At 38.2% G+C, this 17859-nt stretch overlaps 1 protein-coding gene across 8 annotated transcripts in view; it reads left to right on the top strand.

Moving 5' to 3' along the window:
* The window catches only part of LOC126237496 (zinc finger protein 235-like), a 200645-nt gene that overhangs the window by 31734 nt on the left and 151052 nt on the right, over positions 1–17859 (top strand). For 6 of the 8 annotated variants that reach the window (XM_049947651.1, XM_049947649.1, XM_049947652.1 and 3 more), the window contains 2 exons: positions 3826–3908; positions 15955–16017. In XM_049947651.1, the coding sequence (XP_049803608.1) occupies positions 3826–3908; positions 15955–16017 (146 nt within the window). Of the gene's footprint in view, positions 1–533; positions 689–3825; positions 3909–15954; positions 16018–17859 lie in introns of all 8 variants that reach the window. The other 2 variants (XM_049947653.1, XM_049947654.1) reach the window with 1 other exon arrangement.

Here is a 17859-nt window from a genome sequence, read left to right as displayed (position 1 = left end):
AATCCAGGAAAAGTGACCAATGGTGGGTGTGCTTAAGATCTTCCTCCAGTACAATTTTAAGAGTTTCTCACAGGGTTGCTGTAATATACACTTTTCTTCTTCTTCTTCTTCTTCTTCTTCTTCCTTCTCAAATCTAAAAACTTGTATTTCATCTTATAGCCTGATCTTAGCAGTGAGATATGCTGACCATTCAGCTCTGGAGGCTGGCTTGTGGCAATTGATGTACAGACAAAATCGCTGACTGAACTGTTAACTGTAGCTGTCGTCATAGTAGTTGTTGAACATTTCCTCATGACATCGCATATGTTGGCTTTTCCAATCTAGACTCTGGTCTGCTCTACATATCACCCTGTTGCAAAAATTTTCATTCCAAGAAATAGAAAAACATATTGAAGCTGTGGTGGCATTAATTTAAGACAGCGACCTAATGTAACCACAAATAACCTGTGAGGAATATCCACATCAACACTCAAAACCCAGAGCCTTTTGTTTTCCCCCCTCTCAGTAGTTTTCTAAAGTTGTTTTACTACTAGTTACAGGTAACGAAGAATTTGCTAACATGCATTACTGTAGATGAAAAGTGCCCTGGTTAGCACTGCCCTAGTTCTAGACCAATTTGTGTACTTGTCATCACCAAAGAGTTCAACTTTTGAACAGCTTTTGGAGTCATTTCAAGTTCATAGTGCAGGTAAGGAACGGATTTGTACTCAATACTTAGTTTGTGATCCTTTTACATTTTATGTTTCTCCATTCTGAGTTTAAATTCATTAGAACCTGAGCTTTTTGGGTACATTCATGTTCATAGTGTTTCCAACCTCAACCTTAAGGTCATTTTATGTATGTAATTTGTGAAAAGCTACTTCTGTCTCATTTCTGATGTAGGAATTCCTTTAGTTAATTAATAATTTAATTAATTAACTTCATAGGCTACATTCTGAAACTTAGATTCTGTCAACTTGTTTCAAAAGCAGGTTACAGTAGCTGTAACTCCAAAATATTAGACTCTTCACATTTTGTGTGGAAGCAGTAGCTTCTTCATAAGTCAGTCTAATTTCTGTGGCAACAGTGAATCAACCTACACAATGCTGTATCTTCTTACTAACTTCTAGTGCATTGCTGATGAACAAATGAGACCTCCATGATGATACAAAGCATATGCTTTTCAGTGGCTATAATGGTCTTCTTCTTATAACACTAAAAATGTTGCCTTTCTGGCAGCATCAATTTATACTTTAATAGTAACAAAGCCAGTAGCAAATATGTACTAACATGAAAATCATTGAGAAATGATCAACACATACCATAGACATAACTAGCAGAATGGTGCTATTAAGTAATATATACAGGGTGATTCAAAAAGAATACCACAACTTTAGGAATTTAAAACTCTGCAACGGCAAAAGGCAGAGCTAAGCACTATCTGTCGGCGAATTAAGGGAGCTATAAAGTTTTATTTAGTTGTACATTTGTTCGCTTGAGGCGCTGTTGACTAGGCGTCAGCGTCAGTTGATGCTAAGATGGCGACCGCTCAACAGAAAGCTTTTTGTGTTATTGAGTATGGCAGAAGTGAATCGACGACAGTTGTTCAGCGTGCATTTCGAATGAAGTATGGTGTTAAACCTCCTGATAGGTGGTGTTTTAAACGTTGGCATAAACAGTTTACAGAGAATGGGTGTTTGTGCAAAGGGAAAAGTTCTGGACGGCCGAGAACGAGTGATGAAAATGTAGCACGCATCCAGCAAGCATTTGTTCGCAGCCCAGGAAAATCGACTCGCAGAGCTAGCAGAGAGCTGCAAATTCCACAATCAACTGTATGGAGAGTCCTACGAAAAAGGTTAGTTATGAAACCTGAACGTCAACTACCCGAGGCGATGGATCGGCCACCAGGCAGCCCGTGACAGAGCACTTCATCACTGGCCTCCAAGAAGCCCTGATCTTACCCCCTGCGATTTTTTCTTATGGGGGTATGTTAAGGATATGGTGTTTCGGCCACCTCTCCCAGCCACCATTGATGATTTGAAACGAGAAATAACAGCAGCTATCCAAACTGTTACGCCTGATATGCTACAGAGAGTGTGGAACGAGTTGGAGTATCGGGTTGATATTGCTCGTGTGTCTGGAGGGGGCCATATTGAACATCTCTGAACTTGTTTTTGAGTGAAAAAAAAACTTTTTAAATACTCTTTGTAATGATGTATAACAGAAGGTTATATTATGTTTCTTTCATTAAATACACATTTTTAAAGTTGTGGTATTCTTTTTGAATCACCCTGTAGTTTGACTCATTTCTGTTTTGCTTTATTTTGGACTCTGCTGGAGTTCTTAAATTTTGTGTCAGTATAACCATACATGTTATTCAAATGTCAGTGAATATCTCATTTTGTTAGACTGTAACCTGTCCCCATAAATCTTGAGCTACTACTTCTATAAATAGATTGGACCTGATTGGGTGACTGAAGCTTACTGTTACCACTGTACATGACAACAACATGGAACTTCCATATTGTTCTCTTGGTGAGCGCAAGAGGGTTCGCCATTGCCTTTCTCTGACCTATGTGTCAAAATGTGGTATGGTGCTTTGTGAATGTCTGTGCGAGTCCTTGAGTAATATTGTGTTATGTTTGTGTATAAGTGGTTGATGAAGTAAATAAAAGTAAGGTGGACTCTGAAATTACACTGTGAGAAACTCTCCAACCAGCCACACTACTAGTTTTGGGCCTGAGCCCATTGTCAGATGGTAGTATTGACTTCTTTTACATTTGTGTCGTAACCCTGATCGATGAACTGAACTGAAAGCAAGATGGTGGACAAAAATGTATCTGCTGTCTTGTTTTTAGATCAGATCATTGATCAATATGTATTGGAAAAAAAGTCACCTCTGTCCTGTAATATGCAAAGGAGGGCTTTTCAAGATCTAAGTACAATGTATACAGCACATATAAGTGTAAAACTATGTAATCACAAAAAACTGTGTAAAATTTTTGGGCACAAATGTACAGTCTTTTTTAAACAATGCATCACAAAGATATTGTTACATTTTAGGACACAAATGTTACCATCTGACGATGGGCTCCTGCCTGAAATTAGTAATGGTATAAAAAAATCATTTCAAGAAAACTTGTGTCTGGTAGCAGTAATTGCTAGTGTGATTTATGAAAACAACTGCGGTGTTCTCCAACCAAAATGGATAAAATAAGAGGTTGAAATAATAGTGATTGCACATAACCTACTCTAGTGGAGTCACACCTACAGCATACTGATCGTAATAATTCCCATCAGCAGTGTCACATGTCCTCTTTTTTTGTGAAACATCGCAGAGAGGTTTGGCATAATCACAGGACCTAGGTGTACAGTCTCTTAATTAGAAATTTTGTGTTTCGACTTCTGGTTTCCTTGGCAACCGCTTATCGGTGACAAAAATGTTCTCACCCAGCATTTAAAGTGCCTATCTGCGTGACAAGCACAGCTACTAACATGTGATACTGATGTTAGATGTAGATATGTGTACAAACTGAATGTCCTCTGTCAGAAAACATATTTTATTTTTTGTTACTGGACTTGTGCTCCCCCCCCCCCCCCCCCACACACACACACACGCCACTGTGTTCCTTAGCAGCAAAATGCTGTCAAAGAAGTATAGATGCAGAACAGTTTCTTCTTCTTCTGCTATTCATTTTCATCTGACTGTTTCTGTGTGCATGCTATTCTGTGGCGTGTGAAAGAACATCAGTACCTTTAGAATTGTGTTTCTTTTGTTGTCCCCTCTATGTCATTACAACTTATTCTCCTAGAGGATACTAGTTTAATTCTTTGTCACACTTGCAGAATGGATATCGTAACGTCAGAAGCAAGGTGGTCACAGGAAAGAATGATTTTGGAAGACATTTTGAGAAATGGAGAAATTACAGGTAAGCTATTAGCTATTTTGAAGAGATCTGGCACTGTAATGGAAGAGTCTTTGTCTTAGAAATAAGCAATTGTCAAACTCTGTAAGCAGTTGTAGGGTGACTAGTAATCTAATTATTCATATTGTGCCTGAACACATCCTGTTTTCTTTTCTTGCGGGTCTGTTGGCAGCATTATAAAATGGTGCATAGTCAGTGTAATGTGTTGGACAGTGCAAGATTAGACAATGAAATCATGTTGTATGTACATGAGAGATACTGATTTTTGCACAAATGCCCCCCCCCTCCCCCCCCCCCCCCCTGTGCCCCAGACACTCAAACACCAACCTACTGGCCAAACAAGATATATTACAAGTAGAATGAACTGAACCAGCATGGACACAGAGTGCACAGAATCAATGATGACCCAGTCAATATTTCTTGATTTCTCAACTTCCTGGTAAAAGCTGGAATACTTTGTGCTGCTAGTATTTTATGCCCATCAACTGTCAGTCTTAATGGCTAAAATACGATGTGTTATAGTGCTGTAGTAGTTACTGTTAAATACACCCTATTTACTTTCTCTGTGCTATGTTCTGTATCCATCACAAACTACATCTTATTTCATTGAACACCTCTCAGTTCAGTCAAAAATTTTAATTTTAGAATCATTTTGTGTTTCCTATATGTCATGAACTGAAAACATTGCACAGTACAAAATACAAACATTTACATATACAGCATGAAGAAAAATTCATGCACTTGGATAGTAGTAAATGAATACTAAAGGTTGGCAATCTGGTAACACTGTACTCACATGTACAGTAACTCCCTCTGACAGCAGATGGGAGTAGTGCTCTGGAGTTGGTGCAGTGGATAGCATTTTCGGTTAGCATGCAGGAGGTCGAGGGGTCAATTTTGGGTCGAGGCATATTTGTTTTTATTTGCCAATTTCATCCTGCTATACACTGTTTCTTAAGCCACATGTATCTGACGTTTACATAGCACAGTGTTTTGTGATGGTGAACCTAACAAAGACATGGTCAGACAAGTCAGAAATGGACAATTGAAACAAATGAACTCTCACAGGACAGAATAACTACAAAATCAATATCAATTTTGAGATGCTAAAGATGATTGGACAGTTAAATAACTCAAATCTACTAGTCATTAATATTATATGGAGTACATCCACTCAGATGTAACATATTATCAACCAGTGACAATAATAATTTTTATATTGATGACTGCATGACATTTACAAAAGACTATGTTGTCTTCCAAGCAGGTGCTCAAAATGACCCCCCTGCATGTCCAAACATTACATGACCTGCTGGGTCATATAGTTCTTGAGTCTTTTCAGCATAGCTGCATCCACAGATACAAGAGCAGCATGAACTGCATTATGAGTTCTTCCACATGTGGTCGGCGAAGTGAAATACATATGCTCCTTTAAGTGATCGTGTAGGAAGAAAACCAGGGAGTTTAGGTCAGGTAAATGCAGAGGCCATCCACATAATCATTGTTTGTATATGCCATACATCTGCCATACTGTTTTAGAATAACACAAGAAGAAAATACAATATGTGTAGGCGTATGTACATGGAGTCTGTCACAGGCATATTACTCCATTGGCAATTAGTACCTGTCCAGTGAACAGCAATTACAGTATAAACACATGATTAGTGACAGCATGCTGTTCCACCTAAGGTGCATCACCTCTCTTATGGCTTTTATTCTGCGTGATTCATCTCAACACTGTTTGTTTTTGAATTACACTGTTTCCTAATGGTGATGAATGTGATGTTTCCATCAATAATAATAATAGTATTGCATGTAGATAGTTACTAAACAGCATGCACTTATAAGACTCAATGGTAAAAGACATAATGCATACAAATGTTAACAAAGTTTGGAAATTATTTGCAAAGCACGTTGTTAGCCCTACTGTTGATATAAGGCCCTAACAAAATGTAATGGACCTGAAAGTAGCAAGAGTAATAGTTGGTACTAATCAGTGGGACCATTGAGGGAGGGTTTAAGGAAAACAGGTTTAGAATGTAGTAGATGCAGCGGTGTAAAACAATTTGCATCCACGACATACAAAAGGCTTCTTTAAAAGATGACGAATGAATATAATTGTACCTCCATTTCTGCGTTTGTAGTACGTAAGTGCAAACGTTTCATAGAAGACCACTATGGCTGCTGTTTGACAATTAAACTGTACCACACAGACTGCATTTAGCAAATGAAAACAAATATGCCTCGACCCAGAATTGAGCCTTCGCCCTCCTGCATGCCAACCCAAAAAGCTATCTGCTGCACCAAATGTGCTGCACTACTCCTACCTGCTGACAGAGGTAGTTACCATACATGTGATTACAGTGTTGCCAGATTGGCAGTCCTTAACATCCATATGCTGCCGGAAATATGCGCAGATCAAAATTTTGTGAGATACTTTTTTGTATTGCTAGTATGTGAGGAATTGCTCTGAGAAGTCAGAGTGTGTGAATTTTTCTTCACCCTGCTTATCAGATGGGGAGATGTTTTCAAATCATGATGTGTACATATTATGCCAGATCAGTCACATAACAAAAGTCCAAATCACGTAGATAATATGTTTTGTAAGTTCTACACAAATACTTTTAAGGGTTTCTTGATAAGTTGTAAAGACAAAATTTTGCAACTGATTAATTGTTCATCTTTATTTTACCCTCTGTCAGTTTGTATGATGGTCAACTAACCCCGGAAATGGTTGAAAAGTAATATTTGGAACAAAGCTGATAAGTGTTCCTTGAAGTAAGGTGTTGTTCCAGAAATCCTTGAAAGCTGCGGAGCACTGTGGCCCAAAATGATTCCTACATGTATATTCCTCAAGTCAGCACGTATGGTGTATCAGAGGATGTGCAGCATAGCATTATCATTTTTCAACAATTCTATTTCATTTGTGCATGGTATCACAGAAGAAAGACTGTTGATACTGCTGTTTATGCCTGAATGCATGCAATGTGACAAAAAAAGTGAAGAACCGAGGAGGGATGGGGAAACAAAGTGAAACTTCAGAGGGTGAGATGATATGTGATGTTATTTCGGTGATTACAAAATCGAGTCAAAGAATTTGGCAGTATGACATTGCTATCCTTCTGGCCTGAGTACATGCCCTGATTTGTTTGGGAAGGGTGTTACACAGCCGCTGTATCCTCTCCTGAGGCAAGTTGGCCCACAACTGTTATAACTCGTCATTGATACGCCAGATACTGGCACTGGGACAAAGTTAACAACCGAGTTGGTCCTCACACGTGTACTTAGTGAACAGATCTGGGGAACTTTCTGGCCATAGGAGTATAGTCTGTCTGTAAACTCAAGAGCGAGCAGCTCTTTTGGTGGGGGAAGTGACCTTTCCCAGAAGAATCCTACCACTGGCCTACAGGGGCACCCAAAATCAGTTGCCCGTTACCTGCCTAGCGCTGTAGATCGGCGTGCAGTGATACACATCGTTCTGTTCGTGGGATCTAAATTTCCAGTGTCAGACAGTTCATTTTGTATGCTTACTGATATACTTTGGTATCCGGAAGTGATGGATAATCACCCTGCATTGCAAGAAAATGTGCAGAATATGGAGGAGGTATTTACGGAGTAACGAGCGTTCGATCGTCTCTAATGTTACATCATCATGTGTTAAAGAGGCGGCAGAAAATGAACTGTTGGCTAATAATTCCAGTCCCACTCAGAGGGCTACAATTTATGCAAATGTCAGTCTCACCACAATAAGACGCATAAGGAAGAAACGAGAAAATAAACCGTGTGGTTTACTGGAACCGCCACGAAGGAAAACTGATAATTTTGGGAGGTCGTTATAGGCAGTTTCACAAAATCGGTCATTCGACAAACGATGGAGGTCTTTCACATAAACAAAAAAATAATGCCGGGATTACAGACATTACTTACTGCCGTGAAACAAAAAATCTATTTTCTTTTGCATAATGATGTTTTACATAAGACAGTGCTTGAAATGGGATTTACCTGAAAAAGATCTATAAGTAAACGAAAGATTCTGATAGAGAGAATGGATATAATTGACTGGCGATGTTAGTAACTGGACCATGTGAGGAAATTAAGGGAGCTAGGCAGAAAATTTCTTTTGTATTGATGAAATTTGGGTGGACAACAATATTACTTACAGAAAATGTTGGTGAGGCCCTGGTGTTGATAGCATTATCGACAATGTTAGCTGAAGCAATAGGATTATAGTGGTCAATATTGAGTCAAAAGATGGGTTTTTATCCAACACACAGTTAATTTATAAACCGGGATATACAACAGGGGACTACCGTGAGCAAATGAACTACGAAAATTTTTCAAATTGGATATCGACTAAAGTAGTTCTGAATCTGCCACCGAACTTTGTTATTGTAATGTACAACACCTCAAGTCACAACAAGGAGCATAACAAAGCTCCGACTAGGTCCTCAAATAAAAGGGAAATGATTGAATCATTATTAAAAAATAAGGTGGAAGCTGATTTGTCAATGATAAAAACAAAATTATTTGATTTAATTAAACAACATAAGCTGGAAAACAAAGTATTTGAAATTAATAAAATACTTGAAGCTTATGGGCACACTGTGCTGCTATTTCCATCATACAACTGTGATCTAAATCCAATTTAAATGGCGTGGACAAAACCCAAAAATTTCGTCAGAGAAAGAAATATGCTTGGAGATATTTACATGACGAAGTTGCTGCAGTTGGTGAAAGAAGGTATGAAGCAGTTTTCTGAGTTTCCGTTTTTTATTCCAAACTAAATTTTGCAGTAACCGAAAAAAGCATATACAAACACTTGTCCCAACTGTTACAGGTTTTGAAACGATAACTCAAGATGACAGGAGTGCATACTGCCTCCACATGGAGAAACTTGAGAGTACTGGGTTTAGGATGGGCTTATTGAAGACCTACTAGACATCATAGTTATTAATTTAGAAAGTGACGATGACGACGACGTATCTGTACATGGTGTCGCCACAGATTTAAAGCGCGTGCCGCGGCAGGGCTGGTACTGCGTTGTGAAACAGCCTGTAGAAGCGCCTCATGACGTAGCTGGGTAGGCAGAGTGGGGACTCGCTTGCTCGCTCTTCAGTTTACTGACAGACTATACCTCAGCATCGTGCAGACAGTTTGTAGAGAAACGTGCCATGTGTTGACAGGTATTGTTCTGTTTAAGAATGGCACCACTGTACTGTCACATGAAAAGTAGCACATGAGGTCACAAAATGTCTGTGACGTACTGCCAGAGTTTGTCAATCCCTACCAGCCGTGACCTAAAGTCATACCAGCAGTGACACCACTGTGTCTGTCCAAAACATTGGAAGAGTGGCACCTCTCCCCAGGTCACCACCACATTCACCAGTGATGATTGTATGGGTTAGTGCAGAAATACAAAACCGTCACTGAACGCAATGCGACACGATTCGTCAGCAGTCCGTGCTTCCCGGTAATAGCACAGCTCCAAACGCAGCTGTTTTTGTTGAGGTGGTAATGGCAGCCTACACGTGGGATGTTAATTTCCTAGTCTGCGTGCTGCTATTCTCTGACCAATTGTGCGGGTTGACACAGAATGTTGCAGGGAGTCCATTATCTGTTCTCGGGTGCCAGGCACATTACAATGGCGCTCCTTGTAGGGGTCGGGTACAGTTGACCGAAACCTTGGTGTCGAGTGTGCCAATGCTCAGACCACGTGTCAGCGGCCCACGTACTCATAGACATTCCTAATGTGGCTGCTTTGAGGTGGCATCTTAATCTTTCTGACACACTATCTCTGGTGCTAGCAGGTGACACCAAATTGGCTGACCTGATGATAAGTTTTGCCCATGAAGGCAGTTTCTATTCATGCCTGTAAGGTAGGGCCTTTTGGCCTCATTGACCACCTGAGGGGTTCGTGGAGTACTGCTCTCCTGCACCCCCCCTCCCCCCCCCCCACTCCCAACCCCCACTCCCCCACCCTTCCCACCATTTTTATTCTCTTTACTCTTTTTCTTTTTCATTTCTCGATTTTAGTACCTCATCTTGACTGATCTTTTAACGCCTTATCTGTGCTGTCGTTTTTTCTGGGCTTTTATCTCTGTTATTTTATTATGTTACTTATCCTCAGGCTTTCCAGCATTTGCCATTCGCCTCCTTCCTTTGATGACCACTCCTGGCTTGCCACTTAACTGATGAAGGGCCTGATGACCTTCACTCACTCCAAACCAACCAACCGTCCATCCATCAAGTGTGTCTGCCTTCTCGTTCCTGTGTGGTCTAATATCGGACCACTGCTACATCTGAATGCCTCACAAATCTGGATATCATACAATTTGCTCACCTGACCAAACAGAGACTGTGAGGTGCTGATAACACTATTTCACACAAGTACATGCATCTCTGTGTCCTTCAGTGATCACTCATCATCTGACGCTGTACACTTCCCTTATATACCCAACCAGGCCTGGTAATGACCGTAACAATTCTAAAGCCCTATGGTGGGCATTCTAACTCTCACAGAGAATTTAAATCGAATAATTTACGTACCCAATGATGTGTGCATGTACAAAGTTACATAGATATCTGATCGTGTCCTACTGGTGCATCGCATTTTTTGTCAGTCAGTGTATATATTTGTATTGTTGTGGTCGTTATGCAAGATGTAATTTGGAGAAAGCAATATGTTTCATGACTCATATTGGAACATGACCTCTCAGAATGTTGCATGTAAGGCCCTTTACAATACAAAACACCTTTCTTTTGGTGTTTTCTGTTGGCATGTGAGTATGTCTATGATGCTGTCACTCTCACTAAGCAAAATCATTATAATTCAACAGGCTCTCTTTCAGTCATTTTATAGCTTGCCTTAATCCATCTTGGTAGCGGTTCCAGATACTCAAGATTGGTGAAATGTGTGCTCTGTTTGTGCTGTCTTTCTGGGGTAGATTATAAGTCCTAGATGTATAAATTAGTGGCCAACCTTACAGTGGTAACGGGTGACATAAACTGGAATCACCAATTTTTGTTTTAATGTAGTGTATGTATTACTGTTGTGGTCTGTGGTGTCTCCTCTGTGAGAGCTTTATCTAAATCCTTCAATGTTTTATTTGCAGTATGAGTCACAGTCAAAACAAAGTTTATGGATCATAAATAACTACTGTTGCTGTTTTGTAACAGTGATTTGGTACTAGGCCTGTCAATATGTGTTGTGTCATAGCATAGCACAGGCTTGCACACTCTTTTTGATTCTCCATGTTACCCTTCACTTTGCCTCATGTGACAGATTCCAAAGTTTTAGTGTAATTTAAATTCTACTGTTATTTTCTTTTTGGAATGTTTGCATTACATTTTGAGATATGAGGAGCACCTTTTTTTTGTAAGTTGATAAATACTCAATTTTTCAAAATTTAGATTTCTATAGTTACAAATTAAGCTTATTGGAATGCATGATCTGCTGATGCAGTTTTTGCAAAACCCGATATTTGCTCTCAGCCAGTTAAAGAAAAAGTCAATAAATGCAAATTGCACTTTGTTTCTTAGGTACCTTAAAGGAAAATAACGATGCAGGAAATTATTGTCAGTTATAATGAGAGAGTTTTCTGCATGGAAAAAAAAATCTTCCATCAATGGAGGAGGAAAAACCAATGTGGATGAGGTGTGTTTTGATAACTAACAGAATCAGCCAATACCAAAGCTTTCTGTAGATTAAGTATTCTACTCAAGACAGGTTTGGCTATACAATTTATGGACTGTGACCCCTTCCTGAGCACAAAGGAAAGGATTGTTTTTTGTGGCATGAAGCAGAAGGACTGAAAGGATGTAACCAAGTAGCCTCTGCTCTATTGGATGTACCAGTCAAAATAAAAATACAGTAATCATGTGCATACTAATAGCCTTCATGAAAGAAAGCAGAAAATTTAATATACTGGTGCATTATTTCCTTATTCATGGAAAGCATTCTAAAGTAACTGTTCAGTGAGTGATAGCATGTGAAAAGGTATTTTTGTCAGTATTGGATACTTATAACGCAAGTCCTGTAGAGGTGGAAATAAGGAAACCCAGAAATTGCAACCAGAAATAAGGAAAGCAGCCACCTTACAAAATTACAACATAGTCAACTAACAAAAGTAAAAGTATTTTCTAAAACTTTGAGGCATTTTCATGTGCCAGAAGGGGGGGGGGGGGGGGGAGAAGTTTTATAGGGACGTTGTTGAAAGTGATAAATAGATTTCCATTTCAGTATTGTTGTAGTCAGTATTTTGTGCTGTAGTTCAATAGTGTTTGTTGTTATATTGCACTTCTGATTATCAAGCATCTGTGGAAAAATATGTCAGTAAAGTGTTATACTGAAATATGTTGTTGTATTTCTATGCAAAATAAAATAGCTTCCTTTGTAATTAAAAGAATTTTTTAAAAAATCAATTTGAATGTGTTAACAAAACTTCTAACTTCCATCTTTGGATTTATCGACTTTTGGAAAAACTTGGAAACTTTGTCCCTCTATTCTGATCACAACAATACAAATAGATACACCGACTGATAAAAAAAAGTGATGCACCAGTGAGACACGATCAGGTATCTATGTAACTTTGTACATGCACACATCATCATTGGATACGTAAATTATTCGATTTAAATTCTCTGAGAGACATAGAATGCCCACCATAAGGCTTTAGAATTGTTACATTTATCATTTTTATGAAAATTTTAGAAAAGTCAAATGCACAATCAGAATTGTGCCTACAAAAGCTGTACAAATGTCAAATAATCTCATTTATGTAATTGGTATTTCAGTATGATATTTAAAAATTCGTTTCCTCAAAAATTTACTTTTTTGCATTTATTGAGTTTTGAAAAAAATGCTCCTTATATGTGATGCCTTCATGTTGCCTTTTTAAGTTGGTCCACAGCATATGGTTATTCTGATTTCAGGATGTATGATTATGGCATTCTGTGCTTATGACTGAAAGCAGCCAACTTGTTTCAGTGCATAGGTGCTTGCTTTCTGTCTTTTGTTATTTTACTTTTTTATGCTTAGATTTTTTGTTTTCATTTTATATGAGGTTTCTATTTCTGTATTTGCTGAGAAGAAATTAATTACTTGCCCATTCCATTTTGTAATTCTCTTCAAATGTATTTCCTCTGAGTACACCTTCCTCCTTCCACCTTTCAGCCTTCCTGTCTGATACTGCATAAAGCCAAGTGCTGAAATGTCAGTCAGAAATGAGAGAGCAGAGAGGGCTGTGAAGAAGACATCAGCCAATTGCACGCTGACTGACACCTCTCTATGACGACAATGCGATGGCAGTGACCTCTATGCAAAGAGGACTTAAGAAATCTCTTCAGTATATCAAATTCTTAAGGCGCTGATCTTGAAGTGCCTAACCTTGATGCTACTGTAGAAGTGGGCTGCAACCGGTCAGTGCAGCGCTTATGTCCTCTTCGCATAGAGGACGCTGCTGTCGCGTTGTCATCCTAGTGAGGGGTTGGCCAGTGTGCAATTGATTGATGTCTTCTTCACATCCTTCTCTGCTCTCTTTTTGTGACTGTCATTCCAGCACTTTACGCCATAACAGATGGGGAGGCTGAAAGGTGGAAGGAGGAAGGTATATTCAGAGGAAATACATTTGAAGAGAATATTACAAAATGTGAAGGGCAAGTAATTAGAGATGAGATGGGAGATATGATACTGTGAGAAGAATTTGACAGAACACTCAAAGACCTAAGTTGAAATCAAGCATGTGGGCTAGGTGACATTCTCCCAGAATTACTAACATCATTGGAAGAATGTAAGACAAACCAAGCTGTTCTTCCTGGTGTGTGAGATATGAGATAGGCAAAATACCCTAAGAATTGAGCAGTAATGTAAGATTGTAAATTTGTAAACACCACTCACAGATCAGGTCTTAGGCTTATTCTGACTGCGCGACTGCTGCCTAAAAGGCAGTGTGAAGAGCGATCTATGATCGTCTGATATGTGATCCACATTTGTTCAATGCCTCCAGCCATTATTGCCAGTAGGTGAATCCTGATGATGTCGATGGTGCTTCTTTATTGAAGCAGCTCCTTCTTCGGTCTTACGAGGCTCAGTGGAATTCATTCTATACCCTTCTGCCTTGGAAAAAATCTGGAAAGATGCTGGAAATTGAACCTGTGTCCTTCTGCGTGCTTCTGTTTGGCTGTGTAAGTAGTCAAATAATGTAATAATGTAGTAATTCTAATACCAAAGGAGTCAGGTGATGAAAGATGTGAAAACTGCTGATGTGTCAGTTTAATTGTAATAAGAAGGAACAGTTTAATAATTCATTGTTGCAAAATATTTGCAGGAATTATTTACAAAGGAATGGAAAAAGTTTGTGACCACAGGTATCATCTGTTTTGGGACCCAGAGAAATGTAGTAACACACCAGGCAATAGTGACTTTATGACTTATTTCAGAAGATGGCTTGAAAAAAGGGAAACTTATGTTTATAGACTTAAGAGAAAGTTTTGACAATGTTGACTGGAATACACTATTTTTAAGGTGGCAGGGATTGTTATGTACAACTTGTACAGATACCAGTCTACAGTTAGAAGAGTCAAAGACCATGGTAGGGAAGCATTGGTTGAGACAGAGTTGTTGCACATCTATCTGATGTCATTCAATCAACACATTTAGCAAGTTGTGAAGCAAATGAAATAAAAATTTGGAAAGAGAATGAAAGTTCAGGAAAAGAGCTATAGAAAAAGTTCACTTTATATAAATTATTTGTTGTGAATAGTTAACTTTCGTGTATGTTTGACATAAGTGAAATACATAAACTTTGTGTTATCTTTATAAAATACTGAAACTCTGACTCTCAGATCAGGTATATTACAGCCTCACCCACCCTGCCAGTCAAGTATATCACAGGAAGACACCACCTAGTGAAACCAAACATGAGTTCTGTGGCTTTCAAAACAAATGCAGAATGACCAAATAAAATATGGCAGCTAATAGTATTGCATGGCACAGCAGGGAGCACTAAGTAACGTGCCACAATCTCTCTGTATTGTTTATCCTTTTGAAAATAACAAATATCTTCTTACTGTTTCAATTATCCTACACAATATATATAAAACAGTGATAGTGATATCTTAGAATATTTTACTGTTTTGTGTTGTGTGTGACACCCTACTGCATTTCTTCCTATTCCACCTCCCCCTCTTCCCTTTTGTCATGCTAATTCTTTTCTGATTAGATAACTGGTTGTGAAAACCTGGCACTGGTCTTAACCTGTTGATGTTATCAGACCTTTTCCTCTTTTGGTAAATTATCAAGCCATTGTTGAACTTCAAAATACTGGATTACACAAGGATACTCAGTCAATTCAAATCTATTCAGATTCATTCAAATTTTGATGGACTGTTTGGTTCATTGCTTGTGGTGAATACCAGAATCATTCTCTTGAACTAGTACTTAAGCTCACAATGTGTTAAGTTTAGCCTTTGCTTTCCTTGTAATATCTCAACTCACTTACATAAGGTCTGACTTGCATAAACTGTATTTGGTTATTAAAATGAAACAGTCTGTTCATGTATGCCCTGATGTTCTACCCATAATGCTATCATAAATATATTGTATTATTATTTTATCTAACATCAGTGCTCAGTATATAGCTCACCTTGTCAGGCATGGCTAAGGGGAAAAAGCCTGATGTTAATGTTGGCATTCAGCACTGGTACAAATGGATAGTGGATTTGACTGCTAAAGTCAGAATGCAGTTAAAGGGTTGACTATAATGTGGACTTTGAAATTTAGGTTATGGTTCTGAAAACAAACTAGTTTAGCTACAGATAATTTTATACTGAGACAAAAGAATTCTTTGTTTAAACAGAAAGAAGATAAATTTTTAAATGACTGAACAGAAGGCATGTCCTCACCCTTGTGCTTTCCTTTTATTTCATATAGTTTTCCTTTGTATGTGCCTCTAAGTGCACAGAAACTGATGTGGTTTTATAGTAGCATTTTACTGTAAGCCCTTTTGTTCTCCACGTTAAATAGTATGAATGTATCTGTTCTTTTTTTCAGTAAAGGAAGAAGTTCTGATTACCACATCCCTGGTTCCAGTTTTACCCACACACACCATAAATGGTAAAACACTTTGTATTTTTAGAATGATTACTCATTAATATAAGATTGCATTCATGCAGGATAATTAAGTGTAACTTCTAGTAAGTAGCTTTACCAGCCGTTTCTGTACAGAAAAGTTGTTTGCATTCTCATGTGTACTGCAGTGCAGTTCTAGTCTGTGTTTTCTGCAGTAGATGAGTTGCTGTTCTTATTAATTCTTGGTTACCATCAACACATTTTCTCTGCACCCTCAACCTTAATAACGCTTTTTTCCTGTCATCCTTTCATCAGTATATAAACACAGTTATGAATGACAGCCATAGTTAGTAAACTCATTTGTCTCAGATTCTTCAGTGCAGTTCTTAACTTTACTTTCTCTCAGATTAGTCAGCTGTACTTGCAGTTCTAGACAATTTTTATTTTTTAATTTTTTTTTTTTTATTTTGCAAAAGTGGTAACTGTCTTCAGGAACTAGGACCTGTGTTGCCCCTGTCCACAAGATTTAGGTTGCTATTGAGACTTGCAGCATTGGTGGTGACCCATTTGGAATGGTGGCTGCGATAACGTGGAACTTACCTGAATCTCTACTGACACCCATTTTTAGCCTTTGTTATATTCTGCGAGATTAATCTTTGGTACTGACAGCTCAGTAGTGTCATTTCATTTCCTAGTGACAGCAGGAGCCAGCCAGAAATGACAGGTGCTCAAGCAGGCAGCATGAACTACATTGGCTTGTTGTGAAACAAACGCATGCACGCTTGTTAAATGTGATTACTGTGTTTCTTGTGTGTAACTGATGTCATTGTTTCACTTTGTTTAAATAGAAATCTGTGTGTTACTTTATTTCATGTTTGATGTGTTTAGTATTTGTTCACTACTATTTCATCTCAAACTGTGACAATATGCAATTGGTGCAAACATGTGAAGTGAAACGGTGGAAGAAAAGTGTGCTACAGAGCCTAGCCAGTGAATTTCTGTGTTGGTACTTGAATGAAAAGAAAGATGGAGAGCTTATTATTTCCTATTGCTCATGTCAAAGAAGAATGGAGAGCAACATTTGCTGTTGCTCAGCTCGTAAAGAGGACTGCAACATTTTTGAAAACCATCAAAAACACTGTTATAACAGTAGGAAGAGAACAGATCAGTATAGATTGATGAGACAGTCACAGCTAAGCTGCAGACACCTGGAAAAAATGAGGCTGAGAAACAGCACATGATAGCCTTGGAATATTTCCAAGACGACACCATTTATCATCATACATATATGTAGCTATTATACGAGAAAGGAATAACCGACACTTTTGAAACTTTTTGTATTGCTACAGAAAGATGATCATTTTGAAGACAGAAATGGGACAGTGATATTTCAAAGAATGTCAAAGAAAGTGAGTCATTTTTTTTTTTATTTATTTATTTACAGCTCAAAACATGTATTTAACATGCATGGGCAATGTTATAATAATTACATTTAGACTATTGATACACAATATAAATAGATTACATGCTATTAAGTAAAATATCATTTAAGTATTCCTGAGGTCAAATCATGTCAGCACCATACTGTATGGGCACTTCAATATAAGCCATTTTTTTTAACTCGTTTTTAAAAATTCTACCAGAAAGCTGTTTCAGGTTGTTTGGCAGAGAATTATAAAATATTGCTCCCTTAATGAGTGGGGTATTTGTTGTTAGATTCAATCGTCTGCTCACCATATGAAAGTCTGATTTTTGTCTTGTATTGTAATCATGGATTTCCATATTCCTGTTTGTCACTTTTTTGTCTTTTTTCATTAATAATATTGATTGAAACATATATACTGCATAGATAGTCATAATATTAAACTTAATAAACAGGTTTTTACA

The sequence above is a fragment of the Schistocerca nitens genome, chromosome 2, assembly GCF_023898315.1.
Source record: "Schistocerca nitens isolate TAMUIC-IGC-003100 chromosome 2, iqSchNite1.1, whole genome shotgun sequence".
Classification (NCBI taxonomy): domain Eukaryota; kingdom Metazoa; phylum Arthropoda; class Insecta; order Orthoptera; family Acrididae; genus Schistocerca; species Schistocerca nitens.
This window is presented reverse-complemented; position numbering and strand designations above follow the sequence as displayed.